The 27,661-nt window shown below is 53.2% G+C and overlaps 2 protein-coding genes across 4 annotated transcripts in view; both read right to left on the reverse strand.

Annotated features, from left to right (window-relative positions):
- Positions 1-4,835: 4,835 nt before the first annotated feature.
- On the reverse strand, positions 4,836-16,438 carry TOMM40 (translocase of outer mitochondrial membrane 40). Of its 2 annotated transcripts, none has more exons than XM_027515513.1 (10): positions 16,173-16,281; positions 15,775-16,054; positions 14,979-15,046; positions 14,317-14,409; positions 13,366-13,467; positions 12,197-12,302; positions 7,054-7,176; positions 6,840-6,916; positions 6,630-6,732; positions 4,836-5,495 (listed from the first exon to the last, which is right to left on the reverse strand). In XM_027515513.1, the coding sequence occupies exons 2-10, from the start codon at positions 16,046-16,048 to the stop codon at positions 5,356-5,358; spliced, it is 1,086 nt and encodes a 361-aa protein (XP_027371314.1). In that variant the 5' UTR covers positions 16,049-16,054; positions 16,173-16,281; the 3' UTR covers positions 4,836-5,355. The 2 variants fall into 2 exon arrangements, with proteins under 2 accessions (XP_027371314.1, XP_027371315.1); XM_027515514.1 differs by lacking the exon at positions 16,173-16,281 and adding an exon at positions 16,366-16,438 and having other exon boundaries at positions 4,843-5,495.
- Positions 16,439-20,172: 3,734 nt separating this feature from the next.
- NECTIN2 (nectin cell adhesion molecule 2) overlaps positions 20,173-27,661 on the reverse strand; it is a 33,204-nt gene continuing 25,715 nt past the window's right edge. The window contains exons 6-9 of one of the 2 annotated variants that reach the window (XM_027515516.1): positions 25,540-25,693; positions 22,367-22,430; positions 22,134-22,220; positions 20,173-21,271 (exon numbers count right to left, since the gene is read on the reverse strand). In XM_027515516.1, the coding sequence (XP_027371317.1) occupies positions 21,008-21,271; positions 22,134-22,220; positions 22,367-22,430; positions 25,540-25,693 (569 nt within the window). In that variant the 3' untranslated portion in view covers positions 20,173-21,007. The remainder of the gene's footprint in view (positions 21,272-22,133; positions 22,221-22,366; positions 22,431-25,539; positions 25,694-27,661) is intronic. The other variant, XM_027515517.1, reaches the window with a different exon arrangement.

Consider the following 27,661-nt stretch of genomic DNA (forward strand, 5'->3'; position numbering starts at 1 on the left):
GTGTATACAGAAAAAGGCATCTTTTAAGCCCAGACAAGTACAGAACTTTTGCACTTGGAGGGAGGAGGCTGAGTAAGGTATATGGGTTTGGGACTGTGGGGTGCAGAGTCATGGCAGCTTGGCTGACCAGCCTTAAATCTTGTGTTGGCCTATAGTCCTGTCCCCCTTCCTTTTTAACTGGCAGGATTGGTGTGTTTCATTCTGATTGGCATTCAATCAGGATACCGGCCTGTTTCAGTCTATTCATATGTGGCAGTATGCCGAGACGAGCCTCCAGGGGCAATGGATACTGGCGTTTTCTAACCAGGGTGGCCCGGGGCTTAAGTTCTATTATTATTGGAGCGTGGTGTTTGGCGAGCCCAGGGGGGTTTCCTTCTGCCCAGACCTCGGGCAGTTGTTGAGCCAGTGTTTCCTCCCGGCCATTCATCCCCTCTCCCATTCATCTTGTAGGGTAACTGAGAGGGAGAGTAAGTAAGTAGCTGGGCCCATGTGCAAAGTAGGGCGTTCGTGGGGGGGAAAGGTCACTTGTGACCCCAGGTGAGAGAGTAGATCTCTTCCAAATAGAGGTACCGGGCATTCAGGGATATATAAGAACTCATGAGTCACTTGGTGCCCTCCTCTGCCATCTGGCACTTTCGGGGCTTACAGAATTGTTTAATCATTTCCTTTCCAGATATTCCAGTTATGGCAATGGCCTTTTTCGAGCGAGGTGCCATGGGTTCAGTTACTACTGACAATCCTGCTCCGGTATCCACCATGAAGTCAGTGAGTCGGTCCCCTACTTTTAACGTTACCACGGGCTGTTGCGGACCTGTGTCTCTGAGCCCCGGCATCCCTATTTGGTCTCTAGTCCGTCAAGGCCTCCCACTGTACTGGTTGATTCCCGGTTTTTAGTGGTTTTAGGACATTTGTTTTTCCAGTAGCCAAACCCTTGGCACCAGGCACACTGATTGGGCTGTAGCGTGGGCCTAAGCTTTCGTGGCGGTCTCCTGAGGGAGTGGTCTCATCTCCAGGAGGGAGGGGCTTTCGTGGGCAGCCCAGCAGGCCTTCCCAAGGCCGCGGCTAGCACTGCAAATCTCTGGTCTGCTCTCTTAGTGTCCTCCCTCCGTCTTTTTTCAGTTTCTTTCTTGGCTTCCACATCTCTGTTTCTGAATACTTTCTTTGCAATTTCAATTAGTTGGGAGCTGGACATTGATAATACTCCATCCAGCTTCTGGAGCTTTCTTTTAATATCAGGATAAGCCTGTGACACAAATGCTGAGTTTATAACGATGTGGGAGCTCCTGGCCTCGGGGTCGATCAGCGTACAGAGTCTATAAGCCTCACACAGTCTTTCATAAAATTCAGAAGGGGGCTCGGCCCCGCGTTGACTACTCTGGCAGGTTTTGCCATATCCATAGGTCTGTGGGCTCCCCTTTTTAGTCCCTGTAGAATGGCTGTACGGCAGGCTTCTCCCCTCATCTGTATTATAGTCCCAATTAGGTCTGTCATAGGGGAGGGTTTGTTCCACCCACCTTTGTGGGTTTACAGTCCCTTCCGGAACCATTTCTAGCAGCCATTTCTTTGCTTCAGTAAGAATTCTATACTGCTCTTCGGTACCGAAGAGGGAAGTTAATAATTGGATAATATCGTCCCGTGTCGGTCGGTGGGTACAAAAAATGGTTTCCGTCAATCTAATCATGTCCTGTGGCTCCTCTGGATATGGTGGCATATATTTTTGCCAGTTCAATATATTAGTAGACAAAAATAGTTGATCGTAGTAGGCCACAGGAGCCTGGTGATAATTACCATCTTGCCCCTGTATGCAGGCCTGCTGGACTTCCTAAGGGGCATCTGAAATGGTGTCTTTTCTTCTAACTCCTTGGCGGAGCACAGTCTTTGTTTAATTCCAATGTTCCCCTTCCCTTTTTGATCAGTACTCATGTTGGGGGGTGGGGCAGTGTTGGCGGCGGGTAGAGCTTAGGTTGTGCCTCTGTGGCAGGAGCTGAATCCGGAGGGCGGTATCCAGTCATCCCTCCCACTAGGGTCGGAGCCTGCTGGGGTGGCGGCTCTACAACCTCTGGGGGCGCTGAAGGAAGGGCTGGGGACAGCGGTGATGCTGGAATGTCCCGTAGCCTCGGTCTGGTGGCTGTTAAGGCCCCTGGCCTGGCCGACACATTTGAGGGCGGGTTCATCATCCAGTACAGCGGGGGAGGAAGTTCCTCGTTTGGATCCTGTAGAATCTCTTTTTTATCATCAGTTTCTGTGTCTTTTTCCTTCTCCATTTTGAATATAAAATCGTGGCCATGGTCGGGGAACCCTGGGGCAGCTGTAGCCAGGAGTATGTATGGGAACTGGTCGGGTGTCTAGGTTTTCCCGTGACTGTCACACAGGCTGCTTTTATTGTTTTCAAGCCCATTGTGCCCTCTGGTGGCCGGCCAACTCCCATAGCAGACTATTCGACCTTGAAGAGGGTGCACAGCTGGCCAGGTGTCATTTTTACCCCATAGTCTCCTCTGAACCCCTTTTTGAAACTTTTGATTATATTGCCCAGTATAGTTGCCTTAGATCCATTTCCTCTCATCTTGCCTACCTTTCCGGGAGTGTTCCTTCTCCTGTTGGCGGAGTTTCTGGTACCCCAGATACTTCTGATATTTCCATTTGATGAAGCACTTAAATTGCCACTTGGCTTCTTCCCTGATAGGATTGAAAAGGGCTTTGCTGGCCAAGTCCCAGAGGGAGAGGGGAGTCCAGCGTGCTTTCTCCTGTTGTTTTAGGTGCTTGAACCAGAATATCACTTTGTCTAGGACCACTTCTCCTGAAACTTTAAACGCCTTCTCCGCCTTGGTGAGCTTGATCAGGTGTCAACAAAAGCACATGCGAGTTAAATAACCCGCATCCCAGGTGATCTCCGGAAAAGCCAATTCGTACTCACTCATGTATTTCCCTTTCTCTGCCTGAGCAAGCTTGAGGGGATTGAGACTTTCACAGCAGATGGGACACCTCCTGGGGGAGGGCAGAATACGTGCACACAGAGACCAAGTTTCTTCCCCCAGTAACCCTCTTGCGATTGCCTGGTAATAATTTTCCCCAAGACACCACCTCCTAAATGACATTCACAATAGAGTCTTCCTTAAAGCCCTGTCACATCTGTCAACCTGTACCCGACAATCGCAGTCACTCTCCTACATCAGTCACCGTAGGTCCGTGCACGTCTCTAATCTCTCTCAGGGGGCTGAGCAGGCTCCCTCTTCCACCCTATTGGGTGGGACCCTCATTACCTGAGCGCTCGGTTTCCTCGCTGCCATCCACTACTTGCTAACATGAGAGGTCTGGGCGTTGAAAGGCAGAGTCGTTCCAGAGGGGCGAGGCAACCTTACCCCTCTAGGTGATTCAAGCCGCACGGCCCCGGAGTAGCTCCAAATGGGACTTGTCTCCTCAAAGTGAGGCGCTTCCTGGCCAATGCACCGAAAATGTTGTAGCCATGCTCTTCGGGAAGCAAACTCACTCAGAAGGACCACACAAATAGTGGAGTGCAGTTTATTACACCAGTGGGTCCAAGGCAGAGTCTCCTCTTAGCCAAGGACCCGGCCAATTTTTGTGACAATCTTATATATCATAAGTGTACGTGCTCAAATCCACCTCCCCAAGTTCCTGGAAACTAGCCTGGATAATGTAAAGGGGCTAAATCATGATTCATATATTAGTCCAGACAGCTAATGAGGCTGACATATATCAATAGGTATTGTGGAGATAATTTGTTTTACTCTGGGGTAGATTAGTACATTCTTTTCAGTGATGGGAAGTCTAGGTACCAGTCCTGGAGACTTTATCCGGGGGGTCTGTTTTTCAGTTAGTGTGTTGTTTCCATAGATACCGGGCATATAGCTCAAAGTCCACTGGGAGAGCACCCAGGCATGTAGTCCAAGGTTCACAATAAGTCTAAAATGGAGTCCCACAGCCAAGGTGGAGTCCCCTTTGTCCACTTTCCTCTTTCAAGAGGAGATTCAGAGTTAAGGTGGATGGTAAAGTCACCCTGGAAGAACTGGAGGAGTTGGGATTCACTCCTGGTCCTTTAAGGAGGTGAGGACTACTGGATTCCGTGGGGCTGGGGAGGCTGGATGCCTGGTCCCAAGAAGGGACCCCCAATGCCAGCCTGTCCTGGGTTGCTGTCAGCCTGTGTGCTCTGGCCTCAGAAGGTGCTGGCAGGAAGTGGGTGGAGTGGCTTCTCTGGGCTATAAAGGGTCATCACGGGCCAGCAGCCTCCCTGTCCAGACAGTGTGTGTGAGATGAACTTTCAGTTCCCCTGTCTGGAGAGGGGTTAGCAATGTCAGCTTGCCCGAGCCCTAGGGGTGCAGAACTGACGCCCCCACCCTCTCTCCAGGCCCATGAGTCAGACTCCAGCCCACCCCTCCCCCACCCCATGAGAACTAAATGATTCCAAACTCTTTCCAGGTGCTCAAATGCTTCCTGAAGTTTCTTGAAAGCTTTGACCTTCTATTATAACCAAGTCTTACCACCCCTTCAGCCCCTGCCCCTTCTGGAGCCTGGAAAGACGGGGTCCCAGCGCACTGCTTCCCCACACCCGCTTCAGTTCACTGGGACGAAGTCTTCTGCAGCCTTGCTGGCCAGGCCAGGTTGTGACCACAGGCTGCACCCTCCCAGGGAGGGAAGGCCTGTGATGTCCTCGTTGGGAAGGTCACAGGGCGGCTGTGTGATCCTGGGCCAGGCCCTTCCCCTTTCTGGTCTGGGCTCTGGCCAGTGACCAGGCTGGATTCCCTGCCCTCCACGGGCCACTGTGGGAGGTCCAGGCCGGACAAAATGGGCCACAGACAGAGGAAAACAGAGGCCTCCCATTTTTTTTTTTCCATGTATATTTTTTTAATTTTTTATTTTTTTTGTAAAATGTCCCGGTTCTTCCATAACTTATAAACATGATTTATACCGAGGGGTGGATGGGAAAGTGGGCAGGGGCGGGGTGACTGGGGACGCACCTCTCCTTGCTGCCCCCTTGGGGCTGGGCCCATTTGGCCATTTCGGGGGAACGGGGACACCCCAACACCTCCCTGAGGTTGTCTGGCCGCCTCTGCCCCTGGTGCTCAGAATCCCATAGGCCCCTTGACTCCAGAATCGCTTCCTGGACTCCAAGACTACTGGGCACTCGGCCCCTTGTCCTCCACGTCCTGCCGTGCCCGTCCTTCGGAGAATCCCCCCTCAGCTGCTGGGGTGATGGGTCCCCTCCTTTCCGCTGCCCCCTGACCCCCGAGGAGGGAGGGAAGGGAGGGGGAGGGGGGCTCAGGTCTCCCCTCCGTGGCAGGGGGAGGTGGAGGTGGGATCAGAAGGAGAAAGGGCGAGGAAGGCGGGGCCTGCGGGGGCTCAGCCAATGGTGAGGCCGAAGCCACACTGGAACTTGTTCTTTCGGTGATTCAGGAAGGCCCCGAGGGCCAGTGTCAGGGGCAGCGGTGGGAGCTTCTTCTCCAGCGTGGCGCCCACGATCCAGTTGCTGTCCACAGAGCCTGTGGGTGGACAGCTGTGAGAAGAGCCTCACCCGACACATCAGAAACCACCGGCCAGGCCGCTGACAGTACTGTCCCCACCACCCGGAGCCCTCTGCACGCCCCCAAGTGCTTCAGCTCTGAGCTCCGTGACCCACCCCCCCTCCAGAAGCCCTCGGCCACCCCGCCACCCCGTGGACCACCCTCCCAATCCCAGTCTTGTCCACACCAGGTCGCTGCTCTGTGTGGATGGGCCTGTCCCTGCCACTGTGAGTGACACCCCCACTGGGTGGGGGGAGCCTGGTCACTGTTGTGTCCCCAGCTGGGCACAGAGCAGGTGCTGAGTATCTGCTGAATCAGAGACTGAAATCTCTAGGGCTCATGCCCAGGACCTGATGAGTGTGCAAAGTGCCCGCTGCCGTCTGTACCCAATGGAGCTCAAGGACTCACTGAAGGGGAGCAGAGAAGCTACAGTCCAAACGCAGCCTCAGACCCAGGGCTGACTGCAGAGTGAGGACTTAAGGCAGGTTTCAGAGGCAAAACAAACACCTCTCCCTGGGCCTCCTGGCTACTTTTGTTTAAAAAAAATTTTTTTGCCCACACTGCATGGCATGTGGGATTTTAGTTCCCTGACCAGGGATTGAACCCGGGCCCTCAGCAGTTGAGAGTGAGACCACTGGACCACCAGGGATTTCCCCTGGCTGCCTTTAGAAGCCTTGAACCAGGGCCACTGAAGCGGCCTTTCCGGGGTGGTCTCCACACACCCCAAACCCGAGAGCCACTGAGGCGCAAGGAGAAACTTAAGATGAAACTCAGTCAGCCTGGGGGAAGGTTGTGTGTGGGTCTGGCTGTGACCAGGGAGCCTCCGTAAGGTGAGACAGTGGGGCAAGGCCGGCTGCGCTCCAACTTGTCTTCCATGCACGAGAAAAAGAAAAGCAAGGGCCATGCATGCAGACTGCTGGAGGGCTACTGGATGGGGTGGGGATGGTCCCTGCAAAGCTCGGGGCCCAGGCACCCACCCACCCTCTTAACAAGCATTCCTGGGTAATTTGGGGGCCCAGCATGCTACCCTCTCCCATTTTCTCTGGCCTGTACCCCACTCAGAGCTGAGTCACCTCTTGCTTGTTTCTCACATAAGGAAAGGGAGACCTGTACCTTTGAAGAGGAGGTTGGCCTTGGGCAGGTCCAGCTGGTACCCAAAGGAGACACTTGTGTCCTGCATCCTCGTGCTGGCCTCGAACTCCACACCCACCTGCAGCTGGAGGGGCCAGGGCAACACACACGAGTCAGCCTCCTAGGCTGGACCCTCAGGCATGCCAGTCCTGGGCACCCACACCCAGACAGCCAGTCCCCAGATGGGCTCACCTGGTCACTGGCTTTGTGGTAATACGTTGCATGCATGCCTGCCTGACCCAATGTTACTGTCGCCAACCAGTTGTTCACTGGAAGAGAGCAGGTGGGTTACCAAGGGGGCTTGGGCAGCCAAGGGCCCAGGTTTTGCCCCTCTTCCCTCAGACCCAGGAGTCCAGCCCCCAGCCCCTCCTCCCATAGTCCCAGGGCTCCGGGCCCCCAGGCTCACATGTGTATTTCCCAGCTAGCGACATAACGGCGCCCTCCTCCCCGGGCCGCCGGTGGTAGACCAGCTCTCCGCCCAGGGCCAGGCACGGTGTGATGCTCTGGAGGTAGTGGGCCACGAGGATCCCTGCAGGCGAGAGGTGGAGTCATGACTTCTGAGCCTGGTGGTTAGTTTCCACCCAGTCAAGGCACAGACTGGACTTCTGCTTCCCCGGGCCTCCCACTTGGGCTCCTTGCTAGGGCCGTTCACAGGGCTCTGAGGTCAGCCTCTCACGGCCCCCGGGACCTCATCTACTCTGCATTCACCTCCCTTTACACAGGAGGCTGCAGAGGGTGAGGAGTCAAGTCGCTCCCACATGGTCACAGGACATGTCAGGGGTAGAGTCCAAGGCTCCCCATCTCCTGAACATAGGCTTCAAGCCACCCTGCCGCCACGACCGGTAGGCAAGAGCACACTGTGGGGGGCCAGATGGCCTGGGTTCAAGTCCCAGCCCCAGCACTTGCTGCTGGGGTAACCGAGGGCCACTGGCACCACTTCTCCGTGAGCGGGACACCTCGCAAGACTCTGAGGAAGAGCAGAGTGCTGGATGCAGGCGTGGTGTGCACAAGGCGTGCTCAGCACACGGCCACAGCCCAGCCGCCACGGAGACCCGACCTGCGGAAGTCCACTTCCCGGGCCCCTCGGCAGCAAGGATGGCTCTGAGGGCCCCTCAGTGTTTGCTAACCACCCACTCCACCGCCAGGCTGAATTCCTCGAGCCCAAGGACTGAGACTGTCTGTGTTTGAGAGCCCAGGAGGGTGGACACCACAGAGGTGATCACTGCGGAGGGGAAGGGCCAGGAAGAGAGGCAGAGGGGGTGATGACGGAGAACTGGAAAGCAAGAGTCACCTCTGTAGAGACGGGGAAGCGATCAGAGATGGAGGTGGATGGCGGGACCTGAAGACGCCCAACCTGAAGGACGGAGCAGGTGAGGACCAGTGAGGTAAGCTTCGAGATGGACACCCAGCAAGAATGGGGAGACCGGGGCAGGAGGGAAGGAGGTGGGGACCGGCAAGGAGAAGGAAAGCGCGGCGTGCAGACGCTTCCCTGGACAGGGATCAGCGGCGCCGAGTGGGGACCGGCCTGAGGGGCGGGCAGGCCGGGAGGACAGGACGGGACCTGCTCGCGTCTTCAGGCACACCCAGGCAGGGGCTGCCACTGGGGGCGGCTGCGGTCAGGGCAGGCTGGGGCTGGCCTCTCCTCGGGAGTGGGTGACACTGACCCACCTCCTGGCCCCTCCTCCGCCAGCTGGTTGTTAAGCCATCACCAGCACACATCTGGACAAGAGCAGCCTCTGTCCCAAGAGAAGGGGAACTTTGGGCCCACAGAGAGAAAAGTGACCACCCAGGGGTCACACAGGGACTTCAACTCAGGAGTCTCTGGTCATGGTTCAGACTGAGGGCTTCGAGACCCCGAACTCCTCTCCCACCCCCCATCTCCTTGGCTTGCCTCACCCTCTGGTTCCCAAGCCCTACCCTCCTCCTTGGCCTCCTGCCCCAGTCTCATCCTCTCCAAGCAGCTCACACGCAGACAGATCTTGTTAAAGCGCACACTCGACCCTGCTCCCCCTGCTCAGAACCTGCCATGACACCCCAGCATCAAGGACACCCTGGCTTCTTAGGACACGGGGGCAAAGCCCCCTGTGGTTCATCCCCACCTTTCAAACAGACTTCCTCCAAGAGCTTCACAAGTCCTTGCACAGTCCTCATCTCCTCACAGGCCTTTTTCTTGAACATCCTGCCCGTTCTGGCACCTCCATCTCCTTCAGATCAGTTTAGTTCAGTTGCTGAGTCGTGTCCGACTCTTTACAACCCCACGGACTGCACCACATCAGGCCTCCCTGTCCATCACCAACTCCTGGAGTTCACTCAAACTCATGTGCATCGAGTCGGTGATGCCATCCAGCCATCTCATCCTCTGTCGTCTCCTTCTCCTCCTGCCCCCAATCCCTCCCAGCATCAGGGTCTTTTCCAATGAGTCAGCTCTTCGCATCAGGTGGCCAAAGTATTGGAGTTTCAGCTTCAAATCAGTCCTTCCAATGAACACCCAGGACTGGTCTCCTTTAGGATGGAGTGCCTGGAGTGAGAACCCACTGAGTCCAAAACTCCACGAGAAGGGAAAGAACACCTATTATAGGTCTCAGAGCAAAGAGGTGGCCTCGGACAAGCAGCGGAGTGCGGCTTTCCTGAAACCTGCGGGGCGGGGGCCGCACCTGGCCCCCGGGGGAGGGGGCACACAGCGGGCTCTTGGCTGGGGCCCGAAAGAACAGCTTCCTGCCCTCCCCACGCCGCGCTCCCCGGGGCTTTGGCCACACAGCCTTCCTCTGGGAGCGCTGCCCTTCTCTTCACCCTCCTGGGTCTAGACACTGGCATCGAGAGACACTGTCCTCATCACTCCAGGCGAGCTGGGCCCTCCTGTTGTAAGCTCTCACAGCAACCTGGACCTCTCCCAACAGTAACACAGTCACTGTGATTATTTGTCTCAAGGCAAGTGTCTTGGCTACTGGCCAGGGAGGGGCTGTGTGTGTCCCAGGGTGGGCACACACTCGGGGTGCTCAGAACGAAGCCGAGGCCCCAGAGGAGGAGCTGAGGCCAGGGGAGGGGACCAGGTAGTCTGCGGGCTCCTCGTTCGGCCTCGATCATGGTTCCAACGCCAGGCCCTTGGCTTCCTCGCTGTGCGATCCTGGGGCAGGGCCAATTTCACCGCAGACCTTTCCTTCCTCACCTGTGAGAACCCCGATCCCCCTGCCTGTTGTGGGGTGGCCCAGAGACCCTTCCCACAGTGAACCTAACTAGCTGTGTCTGGTCCCATAAGGGGCTGACGGTCCGCCCACTGATTCCTTCACCAAGGTGCACTTGCTGTGACTGTGTCTTCGAGATGGATGGGGAAACCAAGGCTCAGAATGGGTGGAGCACCACTGTCAGTGGTCATGAATAATTACATGAGTAACTACTCATATACTCAGTACTGCCCTGGGCCCAGAAGTTCTGATCGGTGCTTGAGGGGAGGAAGGGACTAAGAGACAAGAGTGTCACTGGTGGCCTTGGGCTCCAGGGAAGGAAGACCTAGAGGCCAGTGTTGAGGAGCAAGAGAGGCCGATGCTGGTGAGTGAGTGCAGGGGCGGGGGGCCTGGTGCCGTGGACTCTGGAGGCGGCCTCGCTGTGTGTCCTTGGGGAAGTACTTGCCCTCTCTGGGCCTCAATCAGACAGGGATGATGGCAGCGCCACCCCACAGGGCTGTGAAGGATTGCACGAGCCAATCCCTATTGGCTTGAGTGACTGGGTGAAGGCCTGGGTGTGCACAGTATTCCGAGGGCCTGGCAAAGGGCACCAGGTGGGAAATAGGACCTGCGATGACCGCTGCTCACTCCTTCACGCGCTATTTTCTGAGCGCCTACTCTGTTCCCAGCAAGGTTCCAGGTGCTGGGTGCCTTCACGCTGCACTCACTGCCCAAGAGCCTGCTCTTCCTGATAGAGCTAACAGCAGGCACAAGAAACTGGAATCACCAACTCTACCCTTCTGGTGGGTCAAGCCCCACCCCGCCCCCCAAAAAGGCTGACTTCTCAACTCTGACCGCCCTCTTATCTCCCACACAGAATCCAGCAGCGAATACTATTGCTCCGCCTTCAATGTTCATCCAGACCCCCAGACCTCCACTTACCCCCTCCGCTGCCCCTTTGTGGCCTGGTCTCTACACGTGGGCACAAGAGGTCCTGTCAGAAGCTACGGCGGACGATCCTGTCCCTTTCAAAACCCTCTTGTGGCCTCAGACTCAGCTCTCCAGAGCTTTATGTTTCAGCCCTGCCACCCTGACTTCTACCACTTGCCCTCCTCCTCATCTGTTACAGCTCCGGTCCTCCTCGATGTTCCAGTGAAGGGTCGTACCTCAGGGCTTCTGCACTCGCTGTTCCTTCCGGCTGAAAAGCTCTTTTCCCACATATCTGCTTGGCACCTTCCCTCACATCCTTCAGTCTTCATTCAGATATCACCTATGTAATGAGGCCTTCTCTCAAGACTCCACCAGCCCCTCCCGACGCCACCATCTTTCCACAGGGCTCCATCACCCATCTGCTTTACTCGTGTCTCTAGAATGGAAGGTTCCAGGGGCTTCCCAGGTGGCGCTAGTGATAAATAACCTACGTGCCAACGCAGGAGATATAAGACACCTGGGTTCAGGTGTCTTATAAGACCCGATATAAGATCCTGGGTCTTATATAAGATTTAAGACCTTGGTTTGGGAAGATCCCCTGGAGAAGGCCATGGCAACCCACTCCAGTATTCTTGCCTGGACTCTCCCATGGACAGAGGAGCCTGGTGGGCTACAGTCCATGGGGTCACAAAGAGTTCAAAAAGAATGAAGTGACTTAGCACGTGTGCACGCCTCCCTTAATATACATAATATAAAAATCACCACTAGAATGTCCAGAAGACAGACTTAGTTTTCCTTAGTTCATCACCATATCCTCTGGACATGGAATATATGATTCATAGTCAAGAAACATCAAATCAATGTCGAGAAATCAAAGGCAGATGCCCAGAGACAAAAATAAAAAGGGGGAAGCAGAGAGGAGAGACCAGAAGTACAGACATTAGTCAGCAGGTCCTTGCCTCCCAGCCAACCCAAACAGGAATCTTCCTTGTCACCCTCCACTGCAGACTGACTTGCCTCCCCTCAGCTGCACGTGGACTCCGCCTGCCTTGGGGTCAATCTGTGCCCCCGAGCAACCCCAGAGCCCCAGGAGTGATGCAGCAGCTCATTTCCTTGGGACCCGTCACATGCCTGACCCCATTTGAGACTTTCCACACATGACCTGCTCGACAACCCTGTGAGGCAATCCGATTTTAACAAATGAGGAAGCTGAGGCCCATGAGGGTGATGGAAGCGCTCCCCCACCCCCCGCCCCCAATTGCAGTGAACCCAGAGGCAGAGCTGGGACTTGAACCTGTTTTTCCCCCACGAGGCTACAAGACCTAATTGATGCTCTGTGTTCTGAAGTCACACCTGTCCCTGAAACCATTTCTTGGATGGCATAAAAGGAGGGTCAGAGGGAGAAATGGATTTGCTGGGCATGGGGTCTGACCACCTTCCAAGCCCTGTGCCTCTTACCTGAACCCACCAGGACATCTGGGTTCCCCAAAGTGACGGCTGCTGTGAAGTCGGAACCCCGGTACTCCCCATCCACCTGCCAGTTCACAAACTTCGACTGCTGGGTCTGTGGGGGGAGGGCCAAGCATGAGGGTGAAACTGAGCAGGACCCCCTGGGGGCTGCCGGTACAAAAGGCCTTTCAGTGGCCTCCCCTTCTTGTTTGTAGGATAAAGGCTTCCACCTCCTAGACCTTCCCCGAGGGCAGATCCATTTACTCATCAGAGAAGAGAGAGAAAGCAGAAAGAAAGGAAATAGTCACACAAAAGTGCAGTGAGGGCTTCTCTTAGGGCTCAGCGGGTAAAGAACCCGCCTGCAATGCAGGAGCCACAGAAGACACAGGTTTGATCCCTGGGTCAGGAAGATTCCCCTGGAGGAGGAAATGGCAACCCACTCCAGTTTTCTGAAAAGTTGTCTGAAAAATCCCATGGGCAGAGTAGCCTCGCTGGCTCCAATCCAAAGGGTCGAAAAAAGTCGGATCCAGCTGAATGACTAAGCACAGCACAACAATGCCATGATAAGGTGGAATCCTAGCTCCTGTCGAGGACATGCTGGGGCCTCCACCCAGGAGGAGGACGGTAACTTCCAGCTGAGCACAAGACGCCTGGCACACCATCCACCCTGCGGCCTCACCACTGACCAACCAGAAGAAAGTCATACATCCTGCAGCACCCTGCCCCCAGTTTGCCTTTAAAAGCCCTTCCCTGAGAACTGGGATTCCCTGGTGGCTCAGACAGTAAAGAGTCTGCCAGCAATGCGGGAGACCTGAGTTCAGTCCCTGGGTCGGGAAGATCCTCTGGAGGAGGAAATAGCAACCCACTCCAGCATTCTTGCCTGGAAAATCCCATGGACGGAGGAGCCTGGCAGGCTACAGTCCACAGGGTCGCAAAAAGTAGGACATGACTGAGCGACTTCATTCACTCACACCCTGAAAACTAGGCGGGAGTTTGGTCTGTAGAGAACCAGCCACCCGTATTCCTCACTTATCTTTGCAATAAGCCTTTCTCTGCTCCAGACTCTGATGGTTCAGTTTGTTTGGCTGCACTGTGCCTTGAGTTCTTGGTTTCAACACCCAAGGGCAGCCTGGGGCTCAGGGAGGCTGGGGAGTCGCCGACTCCATCCTTCCACTCACCTGGATGGCCATCTTGGACCTGAGGCCAGGGCCCAGCTGATGAATGACCTGAGCATTGAGGCTGCCACTATTATCCATGTCACCCACCAGCACGGGGAATGCCTGTGGGGCAGAGGGCAGGGTTAGAGGTGAGAGGCCCAGCGTCAGGGATGGACGTGCATGATGGGCTCTGGTGAAAAGCCTAGGACTGGAAAGCCTAGAATGAGGTCCTCTCCTCCAGGAAGCCCTCTAAGACCACCGAGGCTGAGTCAGGCTCTCCTCTGGGCTCAGCCTTTGGGTTCCCCTGTTTCAGTCCTACTCTCCCTGGACTGTTCCTCTCTGGGGACAAGCTTATTCTCTTTCTCCACTAGGCTGTGAGCCCCTATGGCTGTTTCAGTTACCGCTGTGTCCCCAGGACCATCCAGCACAGAGATGGGCAGGACATGGGGGGGAGTGCCCTGAAGGTTTGCTGAATAAGTAAGTTTATCGCATGGAAATAGTTAACACAAGCAAAAACTTAATTTAGGCCCCCAACTCCACCTGTGTCCTGCCCCAGCCTCCTTCTGGGCTTCTAGTTTTGCCTTCGCTCTTCTAACCCAGCTTCCGCAGACAGCCTGAGAAATGCTATTTCCAAAGCACTCATATCACCGCATCTTCCCCTCCTTTAAATCTTTCCGTGGCTCTCTAGTGCCCCCTAGTGGAAGTTCAAATGCCTGGCTTGGCCTGAGGCCTGCAGGATCTGCAGCCCAGCCCTGCCCACTATGGGTCATCACTGCCTGGTGACCCTGGTGTCCTCAGACTCACCCAGAGAAGTGGGGGTCAGGATGAAGGAATGACCCCAGTTTCGATGCACCCTGGAGAGACCCAGTTCCCACCTCCCCACACCACCAGCAGCCCAGCTTTCTTCAACTGACGGGCTACATTATTTGTTGGAAGAAAGATACAATGAATGAATGGCAAAAGGTACCTCACCTCTGTGGGACTCAGCTGCTTCGTCCCCACGTACGTGACCCCGAAGTGGTAGTTGGACTCCCCGATTGTGCTGAGGGCTACTGTGTGGTTCACCTGGGAGAAGAGGGAGGGCTGTGGTGATGAGCCTGTGGGTCACTCCCCAAGGAACCCAGCCGAACCCATTTCCAGGTCAGCTCCCCTCCAGCCTGGGATGGGGGATGCTTGCCAATCTGACTTCCCTGTCAGGGCGTCTCTGGGCATGGCAGGGGATGAAGACTGGGAGGTGTGGCCTGACTAGATTAGACACTCAAGAGAAGGGATGTGTGGGAGCATACCTGGTACTTCATTCCTGCCTGGATGTTGGTTGCGGGGGCGGGTCCCTAAACCCTACCACTGCCCCCAAATTGAGTGGTCAGCCTGGCACTGTCTCTGGTGTCTTTAAGTATCAAGGAGCCCAGATCTTTAAGGAGGAGTTAAAGGACTGGAGAAGGGAATGGCAATCCACTCCAGTACTCTTGCCTGGAAAATCCCATGGACTGAGAAGTCTGGTAAGCTACAGTCCATGGGGTTGCAAAGAGTCGGACACGACTGAGCAACTTCACTTTCACTAAAGGACTGTATGTGCAGATGCAGAGGGATGGCTGGGATGACCTCTGGAGAATAATGGCACAAGAAAGGCTCACCTGGAAATGATTACTCAACCCTTTATTGACTGTGAGCTTCACACCTTCCATCTGAATAGGAAACAGCTCTGAAGGAGAGAAAAATGCTGTCACACTTCAACACACACACTCCATCTCTCATCCCTTTCTTCTCTATGGTCCCCACTCTCCCTTCTCCAGGAGCCCACAACCAGCACACTGCACAAAGCACCTCATCCGGTAAAGAGGCAGAACAGCCCAGAGGATGGGCTCAGGACCAAAGCCTTTGCCTGCATCCAAATTCCAGTGCCACCATCTACTACTTGTGTGACCTTAGGCAAATTATTTTATCCATGTCAAATCTATCTGTTAGTTGAAGATGCTCACCACATAGAAATACTGCAAGGATTTAATGAGTTAACACACACTGAATGCCAGAACAGTGCTCAATAACCCACCACCACTTTCGCTACCACGATTCCTCCAAGCCAGGATCCAGAAGCCTTGGGTTCCACCCCCACTGACCCATTGCTGACACTGTGACCTTGGGCCTCGGTTTCCCTCCCGATCCCATGAGGCTGGCTTGGCCGACTCCTGGGGCACATGAGGTCCTTCAGGTTTTTCTGTACCGCTCCGGCATTCCATCCTGAGGTTCCATCATTTGATCCCATCATTCTAAGCCCCAGGTTCAACGTTCCACTATTCGATCCCAACGTCAACTCCTAACGCTCTGTTAAATGATTCCAATGGTCCGTGCCAATTCCCAAGGTCCTCAGTGCGCTCCTCCTTCCCCCGAGATCCGGGCCATCACACCCCTGCCAGGCCCCTAGCCCCTCACCCTTGCACTTCCGGTGGCACTCCTCGAACGTGCCCGGGTTGGGCAGGCAGCCGCAGGCCCCATCGTCCGCGGTCCCTCCAGCGCTGGCAGCCGCAGTCCCGGGGGTCCGTTCGGAACCTCGACCTGTGCCAGCCCCAGCGCCCAGGCCGCCCCCGAGTGGCGGCAAAGTGAAGCCGGGAGGAGAGGGCGGAGGTGGCGGCAGTCCCACGAGGGGAGGCGCAGGCGGCGGCGGCGGCCCTGCGGGCGGCGAGCTAGCGGCCAATACGTTCCCCATGGTCGCCTGCAAGGGGAAAGGTCAGAGGGCAGAGGTCAAGGCTCGCAGGCTCCAGGCTGAGTCTCCAGCCAACACCCCCCCAGCCCCCCCCCCCCCCCCCCCCGCTCAGAACCCCAATTCTTACGCGCGGTAGCGCCTCCTCCCGGTCCGGGCTCCGCTCCCACCCCGTGGGCCACGCGCAACCGAACACGCTGCCGCCGCCGCCGCCACGGTCGCCCCGCCCCACCTAGCCCATTGGTTTAGCGGGCCCTGAGGTCCTCCCGCCAGCTGCAGGGTCTGGCCTTACTATTGGAGTCATGGATGAGAGTCCCACCCACCTATTTGGAATGTCCTTTTCTGTTGGTTTCCACTTGCAGACAGGTCACAGCACACCTCCGTGCCCTTCCCATTGGCTTGGGGAGCCCACGCCGATTGGCTCGCGGTGCCGCGGGTTCCGGGGCTCATCCACCATTGGTCTGTGCTGCTCACTTTGCACCGCCCATTGACGTAACACCCCCGCCCCATTTCCGAAGGCGTCCCTCTTTCGACTCCGCCCCGCGGCGAAGTTGTTAATGATAATAGGTCGGCCTTGGCCTTTGCAGCTTTCTGATTGGCTCCTTCAGGTACAGTGGGTCGGACCCTGGTGTCGTAAGCCATCTTGTGTGTTCATTGGCTAACGTGCGAGGGTCAAGGGACACGGAGTAAGATGGGTTGCGCAGCAGAGGCTGCTAGGCAGCAAGGTCAGGCCTCGAGTCCCACCAGGCACCGCGGCAAAGGGGCGGCCCCCTAGTCCGAAGTCGGAAACCTAGTCCGAGACCGAAAGACGGAAGTGCTAGCCCTTCCCACAGTGCCACGGGGAGAATTCTAACCCGTTTTGTGAACTCTGTCCTGCTTCTTGTTACCCACAATGCCTCTTACCTATTTAACGGGACAGTTGCCGTAGGCCCACCCATTTCGTTACCCATCATGCTTTCTGTGTCTTTCCCCCAACCCTTGCCTCAGTCACTGAAGCTTCTATCTTTGGCCCATTCATTCCTATCCCATTACCCATCATGCCTTCCGCTCCATTCATTTCAACTTAGTTGCCCGTACGACCTTTAGCCCTTTTACGCCTTTAGCCCTTTCATTTCCCACATTCTTTTTTTTTTTTTTTAAAGTATGTATCTATTAATATTTGGCTGCATGGCTAGACATGTGGGATCTTTAGTTGTGACCTGTGAATTCTTAGTTGCAGCACGCGGAATCTAGTTCCCTGCCCAGGGATGGAACCCTGTCCGCCTGCATTGGGAGCTGCAGAGTCTTAGCTGCTGGACCACCAGGGAATTCCTCCAGCATTCTTCTAGCTGTACCTTAATTGAGCATCAGGCTTTATGTCTATTGCTCAACTTGCCTGTGGCCCCTATTTCTCCCTTATTCATTCCAATACCCCTGGCTCTTTCAGAATTTTCCAGTTTATTGTGATCCACACAGTCAAAGGCTTTGGCATAGTCAGTAAAGCAGAAATAGATGTTTTTCTGGAACTCTCTTGCCTTTTCAATGATCTAGAGGATGTTGGCAATTTGATCTCTGGTTCCTCTGCCTTTTCTAAAACCAGCTTGAACATCTGGAAGTTCACGGTTCACATATTGCTGAAGCCTGGCTTGGAGAATTTTGAGCATTACTTTACTAGCGTGTGAGATGAGTGCAATTGTGTGGTAGTTTGGGCATTCTTTGGCATTTCTTTTCTTTGGGATTGGAATGAAAACTGACCTTTTCCAGTCCTGTGGCCACAGCTGAGTTTTCCAAATTTGCTGGCATATTGAGTGCAGCACTTTCACAGCATCATCTTTTAGGATTTGAAATAGCTCAACTGGAATTCCATCACCTCCACTAGCTTTGTTCATAGTCATGCTTCCTAAGGCCCACTTGATTTTGCACTCCAGGATGTCTGGCTCTAGGTGAGTGATCACACCATCTTGATTATCTGGGTCGTGAAGATCTTTTTTGTACAGTTCTTCTGTGTATTCTTGCCACCTCTTCTTAATATCTTCTGCTTCTGTTAGGTCCATACCATTTCTGTCCTTTATTGAGTCCATCTTTGCATGAAATGTTCCCTTGGTATCTCTAATTCTCTTGAAGAGATCTCTAGTCTTTCCTGTTCTGTTGTTTTCCTCTATTTCTTTGCATTGATTGCTGAGGAAAGCTTTCTTATCTCTCCTTGCTATTCTTTGGAACTCTGCATTCAGATGCTTATATCTTTCCTTTTCTCCTTTGCTTTTCGCTTCTCTTCTTTTCACAGCTATTTGTAAGGCCTCCCCAGACAGTCATTTTGCTTTTTTGCATTTCTTTTCCATGGGGATGGTCTTGATCCCTGTCTCTTGTACAATGTCATGAACCTCCATCCATAGTTCATCAGGCACTCTATCTATCAGATCTAGTCCCTTAAATCTATTTCTCACTTCCACTGCATAATAGTAAGGGATTTGATTTAGGTCATACCTGAATGGTCTAGTGGTTTTCCCTACTTTCTTCAATTTAAGACTGAATTTGGCAATAAGGAGTTCATGACCTGAGCCACAGTCAGCTCCCAGTCTTGTTTTCGCTGACTGTATAGAGCTTCTCCATCTTTGGCTGCAAAGAATACAATCAATCTGATTTCAGTGTTGACTATGTGAATCACAATAAACTGTGGAAAATTCTGAAAGAGATGGGAATACCAGACCACCTGACCTACCTCTTGAGAAACCTATATGCAGGTCAGGAAGCAACAGTTAGAACTGGACATGGAACAACAAACTAGTTCCATGTCTTTTCCAGTAGGAAAAGGAGTACGTCAAGGCTGTATATTGTCACCCTGCTTATTTAACTTATATGCAGAGTACATCATGAGAAACGCTGGGCTGGAAGAGGCACAAGCTGGAATCAGGATTGCCGGGAGAAATATCAATAACCTCAGATATGCAGATGACACCACTCTTATGGCAGAAAGTGAAGAGGAGCTAAAGAGCCTCTTGATGAAAGTGAAAGAGGAGAGTGAAAAGGTTGGCTTAAAGCTCAACATTCAGAAAACTAAGATCATGGCATCTGGTCCCATCACTTCATGGGAAGTAGATGGGGAAACAGTGGAAGCAGTGTCAGACTTTATTTTTCTGGGCTCCAAAATCATTGCAGATGGTGATTGCAGCCATGAAATTAAAAGACGCTTACTCCTTGGAAGGAAAGTTATGACCAACCTAGATAGTATATTCAAAAGCAGAGACATTACTTTGCCAACAAAGGTCCATCTAGTCAAGGCTATGGTTTTTCCAGTGGTCATGTATGGATGTGAGAGTTGGACTGTGAAGAAAGCTGAGCGCCAAAGAATTGATGCTTTTGAACTGTGGTGTTGGAGAAGACTCTTGAGAGTCCCTTGGTCTTCGAGGAGGTCCAACCAGTCCATTCTAAAGGAGATCAGTCCTGGGTGTTCATTGGAAGGACTGATGCTAAAGCTGAAACTCCAATACTTTGGCCACCTCATGCGAAGAGTTGACTCATTGAAAAAGACTGATGCTGAGAGGGATTGGGGGCAGGAGGAGAAGGGGATGACGGAGGATGAGATGGCTGGATGGCACCACTGACTCGATGGACATGAATTTGGGTAAACTCTGGGAGTTGGTGATGGACAGGGAGGCCTGGTGTGCTGCGATTCATGGGGTCGCAAATAGTCGGACACGACTGAGCAACTGAACTGAACTGACCGACCCCTGGCTCATTCATTGAGATCTATTGCCCATCATGCCCTGAGCTCCTATCAAAACATTATTCATAATTTTGCCTTTGGCCTACTCTTAATCATTACACCCCTGCCCCTTGTACTTAGTTACTGCTATTTCTACTTTGTTCTGTTTATTTCTGCCCATTACCCATTATACTGCTGTTGTAGATTATTTTTCCTTATGCCCTGGACTCCTCCCGCTCCTTCCATTAACCATGGCTTATGCATTTTTGCTCATTATCCCCTCACTTATCTTTTTCATATCTTTGGTCCTTTTCTTTTTGTTTGTAACCTATCTTAACTTCTAGTCTACTGATTCCCTCAAGCCCTGGACCCTGCCCTGCTGCCCATTCATTACCCATTATGTTCCACCCCTATCCCCTAAACAGCGCACAGAAAACACCAGTTGAGATCTGGTAAGTACAAACTCATATTTTGTAGGAAATGCTATATTAACAGCCACATCCCCTATCCCTAACCCAGGTGATCCACTCTCCCCCCAACCCCCAGGGAGATGTTTGGGTCCAATCCCACTGGGCAGGAGTAAAAGGACTCTGTAGTCTTCAAAGTAACAGCAAATTCTTCTTCCAAGGTTGGCATCAGCAAGGCACACTCTGCATGAGGCTCACCCCATGTAGCCCTGAGCTGGGTCTTAATTCTCTGGAGACAGGAATTGGGGTACTGGGGGCACAGGGAAGAAGGGTCAGTACCCTGAGACTCCTGCCTGCAGGAGGGAGGAGATGGGGAAGTTCCTCTTTGGGCTGGGGAATCCCCTCCCTCCACCTTTAGGGGACAGGGTGGGGAATGGGTGACAGAGGCTCTGCTGCCTGGAGGGCTCAGGTCTGAGCAGCAGGATGTCCCCAACACCCACCCCAGCATATCTAGTAGGAGTTAACTGCCTGAGGAAAAATCAGGTCTGGGGTCTTCTTTGGGATTTGGGAGGAGTCTGGAGATGGTGCGTCGTGAGAGGTATAATCTATGTCTGGTGAATCCTTGGGTAAGAGTTTGTGCAGAAACCTACCTTCTCTAGCCCCTCCTAAGGTTATCAGGTTTCCATTGTCATGGCCAATTTCTCTGAATCAGAGATCATTGATTAGAGGTCACAGTGGAGCCACCAAAATAGAAGTCAAAGATGAGACGCATGTGTGCTGACTGACAGTGGCTGGGCCCGAGGTCAGGGACCCTAGGTCCCTGACGAAAGTTAAGATATAAAAAAATGAGAGGTGAAAGGGCAAGGCCACGGTGGCTCACACATACATGGCCCGGGACATGACAAAGCCTTTGCCCTGGTAGGACTCAGGGGGGCCGGAGTAGGACAGGGCATCGTAGATGGGGTTGATCTTGTCCATATAGTCTTCCTCCTCCTCCTCGTCCTCTAGATCCAGGGAGACTCTCTCCACAGCAGGTGGCCCTGGGGGCACCAGGATGGGGGACCCCAGGCTTGTGGCCCCAAGGATCAGGGGCCCTGACCGCTCTTCCAAGGTGGGAAGCTCATGGTATCGAGGCATTTCCTGGGAATGGGGAGGGAATGAGCCCAAGGTTACCTCTTGAGCATGACACAGAATCCCAGTTTGCTCCATGACCCTCAACTCCTGACCACCATCTCCCCATGCCAACCAGACCAGACCTCACCCTATGTCACCCCCTGTTCCCTGGGTTGATATTGGGATAATCATGTAGGTGGTTCTTAACTCAAAGCCCAGAGCGTGGACCCTACCCCGTTGATCCTAAGCTTTTCCTTTTCTTTTGATCGTTGAAACCCTGGTCTTTCCCCATGAGCCTTTGAATTCAATCTTGACCTAAACTTAAGCTCTACCCTTGAAACTCGACTTGTTTTCAAACTCAACATCCAGCCCCTGATCTCTAGGAGGCCACTGAGGGGAGTGACTTGTCCCAGCTCCAGGCACAGTACCCAGCAAATGGAGATACTCAACTGGTCCTCTTTGATAGAGTGATTTTAACTCTCATCCCTTGTCCTTGGACTTTCAAAACCATGACCATCCTCACTGAATCCTAAATACATCTCAGTCCTCTAAGCTCTGACCAGAGATACAGCCCTGAACCTGAGTTGTAACCTTGAAATCCTTGATCTGTTATGTAAGATTCTGTATGAGTGCTCAGTCATGTCTAACTCTGTGGGACTCCGTGGGCTGTAGTCTGCCAGGTTCCTCTGTCCATGGGATTCTCCAGGCAAGAATACTGGAGTGAGTTGCCATTTCCTACTCTAGGGGTCTTACCCACCCAGTGACCTGCGTCTCGTGTATTGGCAGGCAGATTCTTTACCACTAGCACCACCTGGGAAGCCTCCTCTTATGTAAGGAGGCCCTTAAACTCAGATCCCAAGTCCACCCTTGACCTTTCCTGAGTTCCTACCTGCTCGGCACATGAGACACCAGCATCAAAGTAGGGGGTCTTGAGTGGGCTGTGCTCCGAGGCCCCCAGGGTGAAGAGCTGGGAGGGCTTCGATGGGAGAGAGAGGGACAAGTCAGGACCACCCCCCTACCCTGACAGCCTCTTCCCCCAAGTTCCCAATTCCAGCCCTGGCCTCAGTGGGGGAAGGTGGGTGGGGAGGTGGGGGCAGCCTGGGCTCCAGGGAAAGTGCTTACCATCTCTGGTTCCTCCAGCTTTGCCTTTGGGGTCGGTGGCTTGTATGAGGGAGGTCCCTCCAGTCTGTGGGGTAGGAGGTAAGTCAGGTGGAGGCTAAGCCCTGAGAAGCCCTCTATTCCAGAGCCACTGCACATCTCTTTCCTCTACCTGATCTCCCTTTTCCACCACCCACCTCCCCTTCCCCTGCTGTCTCCTACTCATTCCATGAATTTCTCTTCTTCCAGGAAGTTCTCCTGACTCTCCAGGAGGAGCCAGAGTTCCTGTTATAGGATCATAGCTAGCTATGCGTCTCTAATGGGGCACATACTGAGTTTGTATTTGAAATATCACTTCTGATCTCATTCAACAATTGTATCCCGCGGCGAACAGTGTGAGGGGAGAAAAATGAGATTTGTGCTGTGTTCCCAGAACCCATGATGAGGAGTATCAGGACATATTTGGAGAAAGACAGAATGAGAACTTCCATGGTGGTCCAGTGATTAAGAATTTGCCTGCTACTGCAGGGGACACAGGTTCGATCCCTGGTCTGGGAACTAAGACCCTATGCGCCGTGAGCCAAATAAACCCATGGGCCACAACTGCTGAAGCCAGTGCACCTAGAGCCTGTGCTCTGCAGCAATAGAAGGCACCACAGTGAGGAGCCTGTGCACCATAGCCAAGAGTAGCCTCTGCTCACTGTGACTGCAGAAAGCCGGGGCACAGCAGTGAAGACCCAGCACAGCCAAAGAAATAATTTTAAAAAGAGAATGAAAAGAATGAGTGAAATGCTTTCCTGTCGCCCAAACTATATTAAATTCCTTCATTCTGCACACCCACAGACCAGAGTATCCTGTATATATAATAATGGCGGGTGCTCACTACACCTTCAATCCCCAGCTCAGATGTCCCTGCCTCCAGGAAGCCCTCCCTGATCTTTTAGGCTGAGTCAGGTGCTCTCTGTAGCCGCGCTCAGCTCCTTCAGCTTCCCTGGCCCATTCCTAGCCATCCTGGACTGTCGTTGTCTGGGGATGGATCTGTCTTCTCCAGACTGTGAACCCCAGGAGCTCAAGGCCAGCACCATCTCAGACACCACTGGGTCTCACAGGCTTAGAAGATGAGAACATCAGCAGGTTGTTGGTTTGCATTGACTAGATGATTCAGACTGGTTCACAAACTTCCATGTGCATCTTAGGGAGCTTGTTATACTATAGACTCCAAGCCCTTCTTGTGAAAGTGCTGATTTAGTAGGTTTGGGGTAAGCCCAGGAAGGTGCATTTTTAACAAGTGCTCCCCTCACACACACTGGGTCACATTATATCAGAAGCATTTTGCCCCCAAAACTTTCTTGCTGAACAAATTTCAGCAAGTGATTTCAGCTCTCTGAACCTGAAAACCTTCCTCTTTGAGAAGATGTGTATCCTTAGCTCTGTCTGATAATCTAGGTTTCCTTGATACGATATGTTGATGTGTGTGGATATCTTTTATTTACACTTTAAATTTATTATTTTTTGGACTTTTTTTAAAAGGCTTATTTGTTTATTTGGCTGTGCTGAGTCTCCCCTAAGGTGTATGGGCTTCTCTTGTTGCAGAACACAGGCTCTAGGCGCACGGGCTCAGTATGTGTGATGCAAAGGACTGGTTACTCTGTAGCATGTGGGGTCCTGTGGGACAAGGGATCAAATCCATGTCCCCTGCATGGGCGGGTGGATTCTTAACTACTGGACCACCAGAGAAGCCCTTTTTTGGACATCTTTTAAGTGTTCTGTCTCATCATTGTGTCCCTAAATTTAAGGGCCTTGCCCCACGGGGATACTTTCTGAATTACCTACTGAATGAACAAATGGATGAATGGATATGAGGCTTCATTGAGATCACAAGTACGATGCCTCTTATCAAGTCTCCACAAGATGCTGTAGAGATGTCAGGATGCCTCTCATAACAAGTGTTCTACAGAGAGAAGTGGAGCTAGTTTCCCCTCATATCCCCAATATTCCTCTTTTTTCACAGTAATACGGATTTTGACTGGGCATGTGGCCACCCAGAATAAAGACTACATTTCCCAGCTTCCTCTGCAGCTAGGGCAGCCGTGTGACTAGACCCTGGCCAATGGGAAATGAGAGAATGTGATGGTTCCCTTACAAGACTGCCCTCTATTTCCATTTCCCCTTCCCACTGGCAGGCAGGGTGGTCCTTGAGGCCAGGATGGCCACGTCTGGTTGTCCTGTACATAGACAATGATAAGAGAGAAGGGAGCCATCTTGGAATGTGAATGAAGGGAAGGCAGAACAAGATAGCAGGAACCTGGACTCTGATGACATCACAGAGCAGAGTTTTCATGGCCATGATTTCTAGGAAATAAACCCTCCTCTCCACCCCATTTAAGTCCTGGTCATTTTGGACCACTCTGTTTCAGAGTTGATACCGTGCAGGGTCCTGTGGGGGTCCTGGGGCACAAGGCCTTTCTGTGTCCCCCATTTCTTTGTTTATAGGAAAAACCCTTCATTCAGCCTCCATGACCTTCCCTGAGTGCCAGTGGGGAGATTTAAGCAGTTGTTACTTAGGGAAGGCAGGAGATGCAAGACCAGGGAGAAACAGTTAAGAGCAGCCTTGGGCCAAGGTCCTGTTTCCCTATTAATGGATACACACACAACAATATCTTTGAACTACTCTGCAGATAAAGAAATCCCCTCCAGGTGGGAGAAGCAACTGATTAATGATGATAAGTGGCCCACAGGCATGTAGACCCCAGACCAATTCGACCTGAAGCTTGATGCTGCTGACTCCTACTTACCTCACCACCAACCCATCAGAAGAATGTCCATGGGATGATCGCACCCTCTTTGAATAATTACTATTAAAACTTCTCAATATCTTCCCCAAGTTAGGACACTTGGGTTCTGAGGGCAGTAGCCCACTGTGTCCCCTTTGCCTGGCAAAGCAATAAACCTACTCTTTTCTGGGTGCGTGCTAAGTCGATTCAGTGGTGTATGATTCTTTGCGACCCTCTGGACAGTAGCCTGCCAGTCATCCCAAATTCTGTGTTGGAGATTTGATTCGGCACTGGTGTGCAGAGAAGCTGAGCCATTTCAGCATCACAACCATTGCCAACGACTTTCTCCCAGCCTCCTCCCCCAGCCTGTGCACCCCGGTCCTGGGACCCCTCCCCATCCACTTCTTAGGACCCTTCACTCACTCCTCCTCCTCCTCTGCCCCCTGCAGCCTCTGCTCCTTCCGCTGCTGCCTGCAGATCAGGATGCCCGTGGCGGCCACAGCAGTAGCGATGATGGCAGCGATGATGCCCCCAATGATGCCCCCTGTGGCCCCTGCTCCGGCTGTGTTGGGTGTCTCTGCAAGGAGGAGGACAGCGTGAGGGAGTCTCCAGGAGGAAGCCACACAAGGCCTTATTCCCCGTCCCACCCCACCCTCCAGTCACTACCTGCCTGCCTACCACCTCTCCCAAGGGCAGATGACATTCTTTTTATTCACTTAATCCTCATTGAACATTTGTTGTGTGATAGAATGGTGAATAAAACATGCAAAAGCGCCAGTCCCATGGGACGAATGTTTTGTCGGGCAGGGAAGCCACAAGTAGAGAAATAGACATAATAGCTAATGTGCCAGGTGACAGCAAACGATAGAGGGTAATCGTAGGGGACTTCCCTCGTTCAAAGTGGATAAGAATCCACCTGCCCATGGCAGGGACACGGGTTCCATCCCTGGTCCGGGAAGGTTCCACATCCTGCGGGGCAACTAAGCCTGTGCGTCACAACTACTGAGCCCACGCTCTAGAGCCACCAAGCAGCAACTACTGAAGCCTGCATGCCTAGAGCCCCGTGCTCTGCAACGAGAAGCCACCACAGTGAGAAGTCCGCGCACTGCAATGAAGACCCAGGACAGCCCCAAAAACCAATTATTTATATATATATATACACTTCCCTGGTGGCTCAGATGGTAAAGTGCCTGTCTGCAATGCGGGAGACCTGGGTTCGATCCCTGGGTAGGGAAGATCCCCTGGAGAAGGAAATGGCAGCCCACTCCAGTATTCTTGCCTGGAAAATCCCATGGATGGAGGAGCCTGGTAGGCTGCAGTCCCTGGGGTCGCTATGAGTTGGATACGACTGAGCGGCTTCACTTTCACTTTTCACTTTCATGCATTGGAGAAGGAAATGGCAACCCACTCCAGTGTTCTTGCCTGGAGAATCCCAGGGATGGGGGAGCCTGGTGGGCTGTCGTCTATGGGGTCACACAGAGTTGGACACGACTGAAGCGACTTAGCAGCAGCAGCAGCATATATATACTTCCCTGGCGGCTCAGATGGTAAAGTGCCTGTCTGCAATGCGGGAGACCCGGGTTCGATCCCTGGGTAGGGAAGATCCCCTGGAGAAGGAAATGGCAGCCCACTCCAGTATTCTTGCCTGGAAAATCCCACGGACAGAGGAGCCTGGTAGGCTACAGTCCATGGGGTCACAAAGAGTCGGACACGACGGAGAGACTTCACTTTCACTTTCATATACAAAGGCAATGCCACATAATGCCAAAGTCATTCACCTTACTTATAGTAGGGAAGTGCTACGTGACAGAGCAAGGTAGTCAAAAGTCAGAGAGAGCCTACGGGGAGATATTTGAACAAAGGCCTGAAGTAGCTGTAGGGGGCGAGCCATGAGGATATGAGAGCATTCCAGGAAGAGCGAACAGCCAGCCAGAGCCAAGGTCCTCTGGAGGAAGCCTAGGGTTGTTTTTAGGGACAGGAGGGAGCAGAGCAGAGAGCTGATGGGAGAGTGTGGTGCTAAGGGAAGAGAGGTGACAAGGAATGGAACAAAAAGGCAGAAAATCGGGGGCATGCGTGATTCTGGGCTTGGGATCAGAATCCCTCATGCATTATACAGAATGAAGTTATCCTGGGCAGAGCATCAGAGGGCCTCCAAGCTCACAGGAAAAGGGGTGGAGAGAAGTGTGACTCCCCCTTACACAACCCCGGACCTCTCCTTTGTAACACTTCCCACTTCCTGAATAGTTATTGGAGCCATTACCTGTTTACTTGCCAATTTCCACACTGTGACGTCCAAGGGACGGGGTCTGGCACACAGCTGGTGTTTTTCTAGATGCATAAGGAGGGGCCCAACAGGGATACTTGGGGACCCACTGTCTGCCAGATGGACCACATTCCCGCCCCTGCACTCCTGGCACTACCCTCCCGTTGGGGGAGGAGGCGGCAGCTGGGGTGGGAGGTGGGCAGGACAGGACAGGGTGGTACAGACAGTAAACAACCAGAGGAAATAACATGTGTGCCGAGGCCCCGCCCACAGGCCTCCCCC

Source organism: Bos indicus x Bos taurus, chromosome 18, assembly GCF_003369695.1.
Source record: "Bos indicus x Bos taurus breed Angus x Brahman F1 hybrid chromosome 18, Bos_hybrid_MaternalHap_v2.0, whole genome shotgun sequence".
Lineage (NCBI taxonomy): Eukaryota > Metazoa > Chordata > Mammalia > Artiodactyla > Bovidae > Bos > Bos indicus x Bos taurus.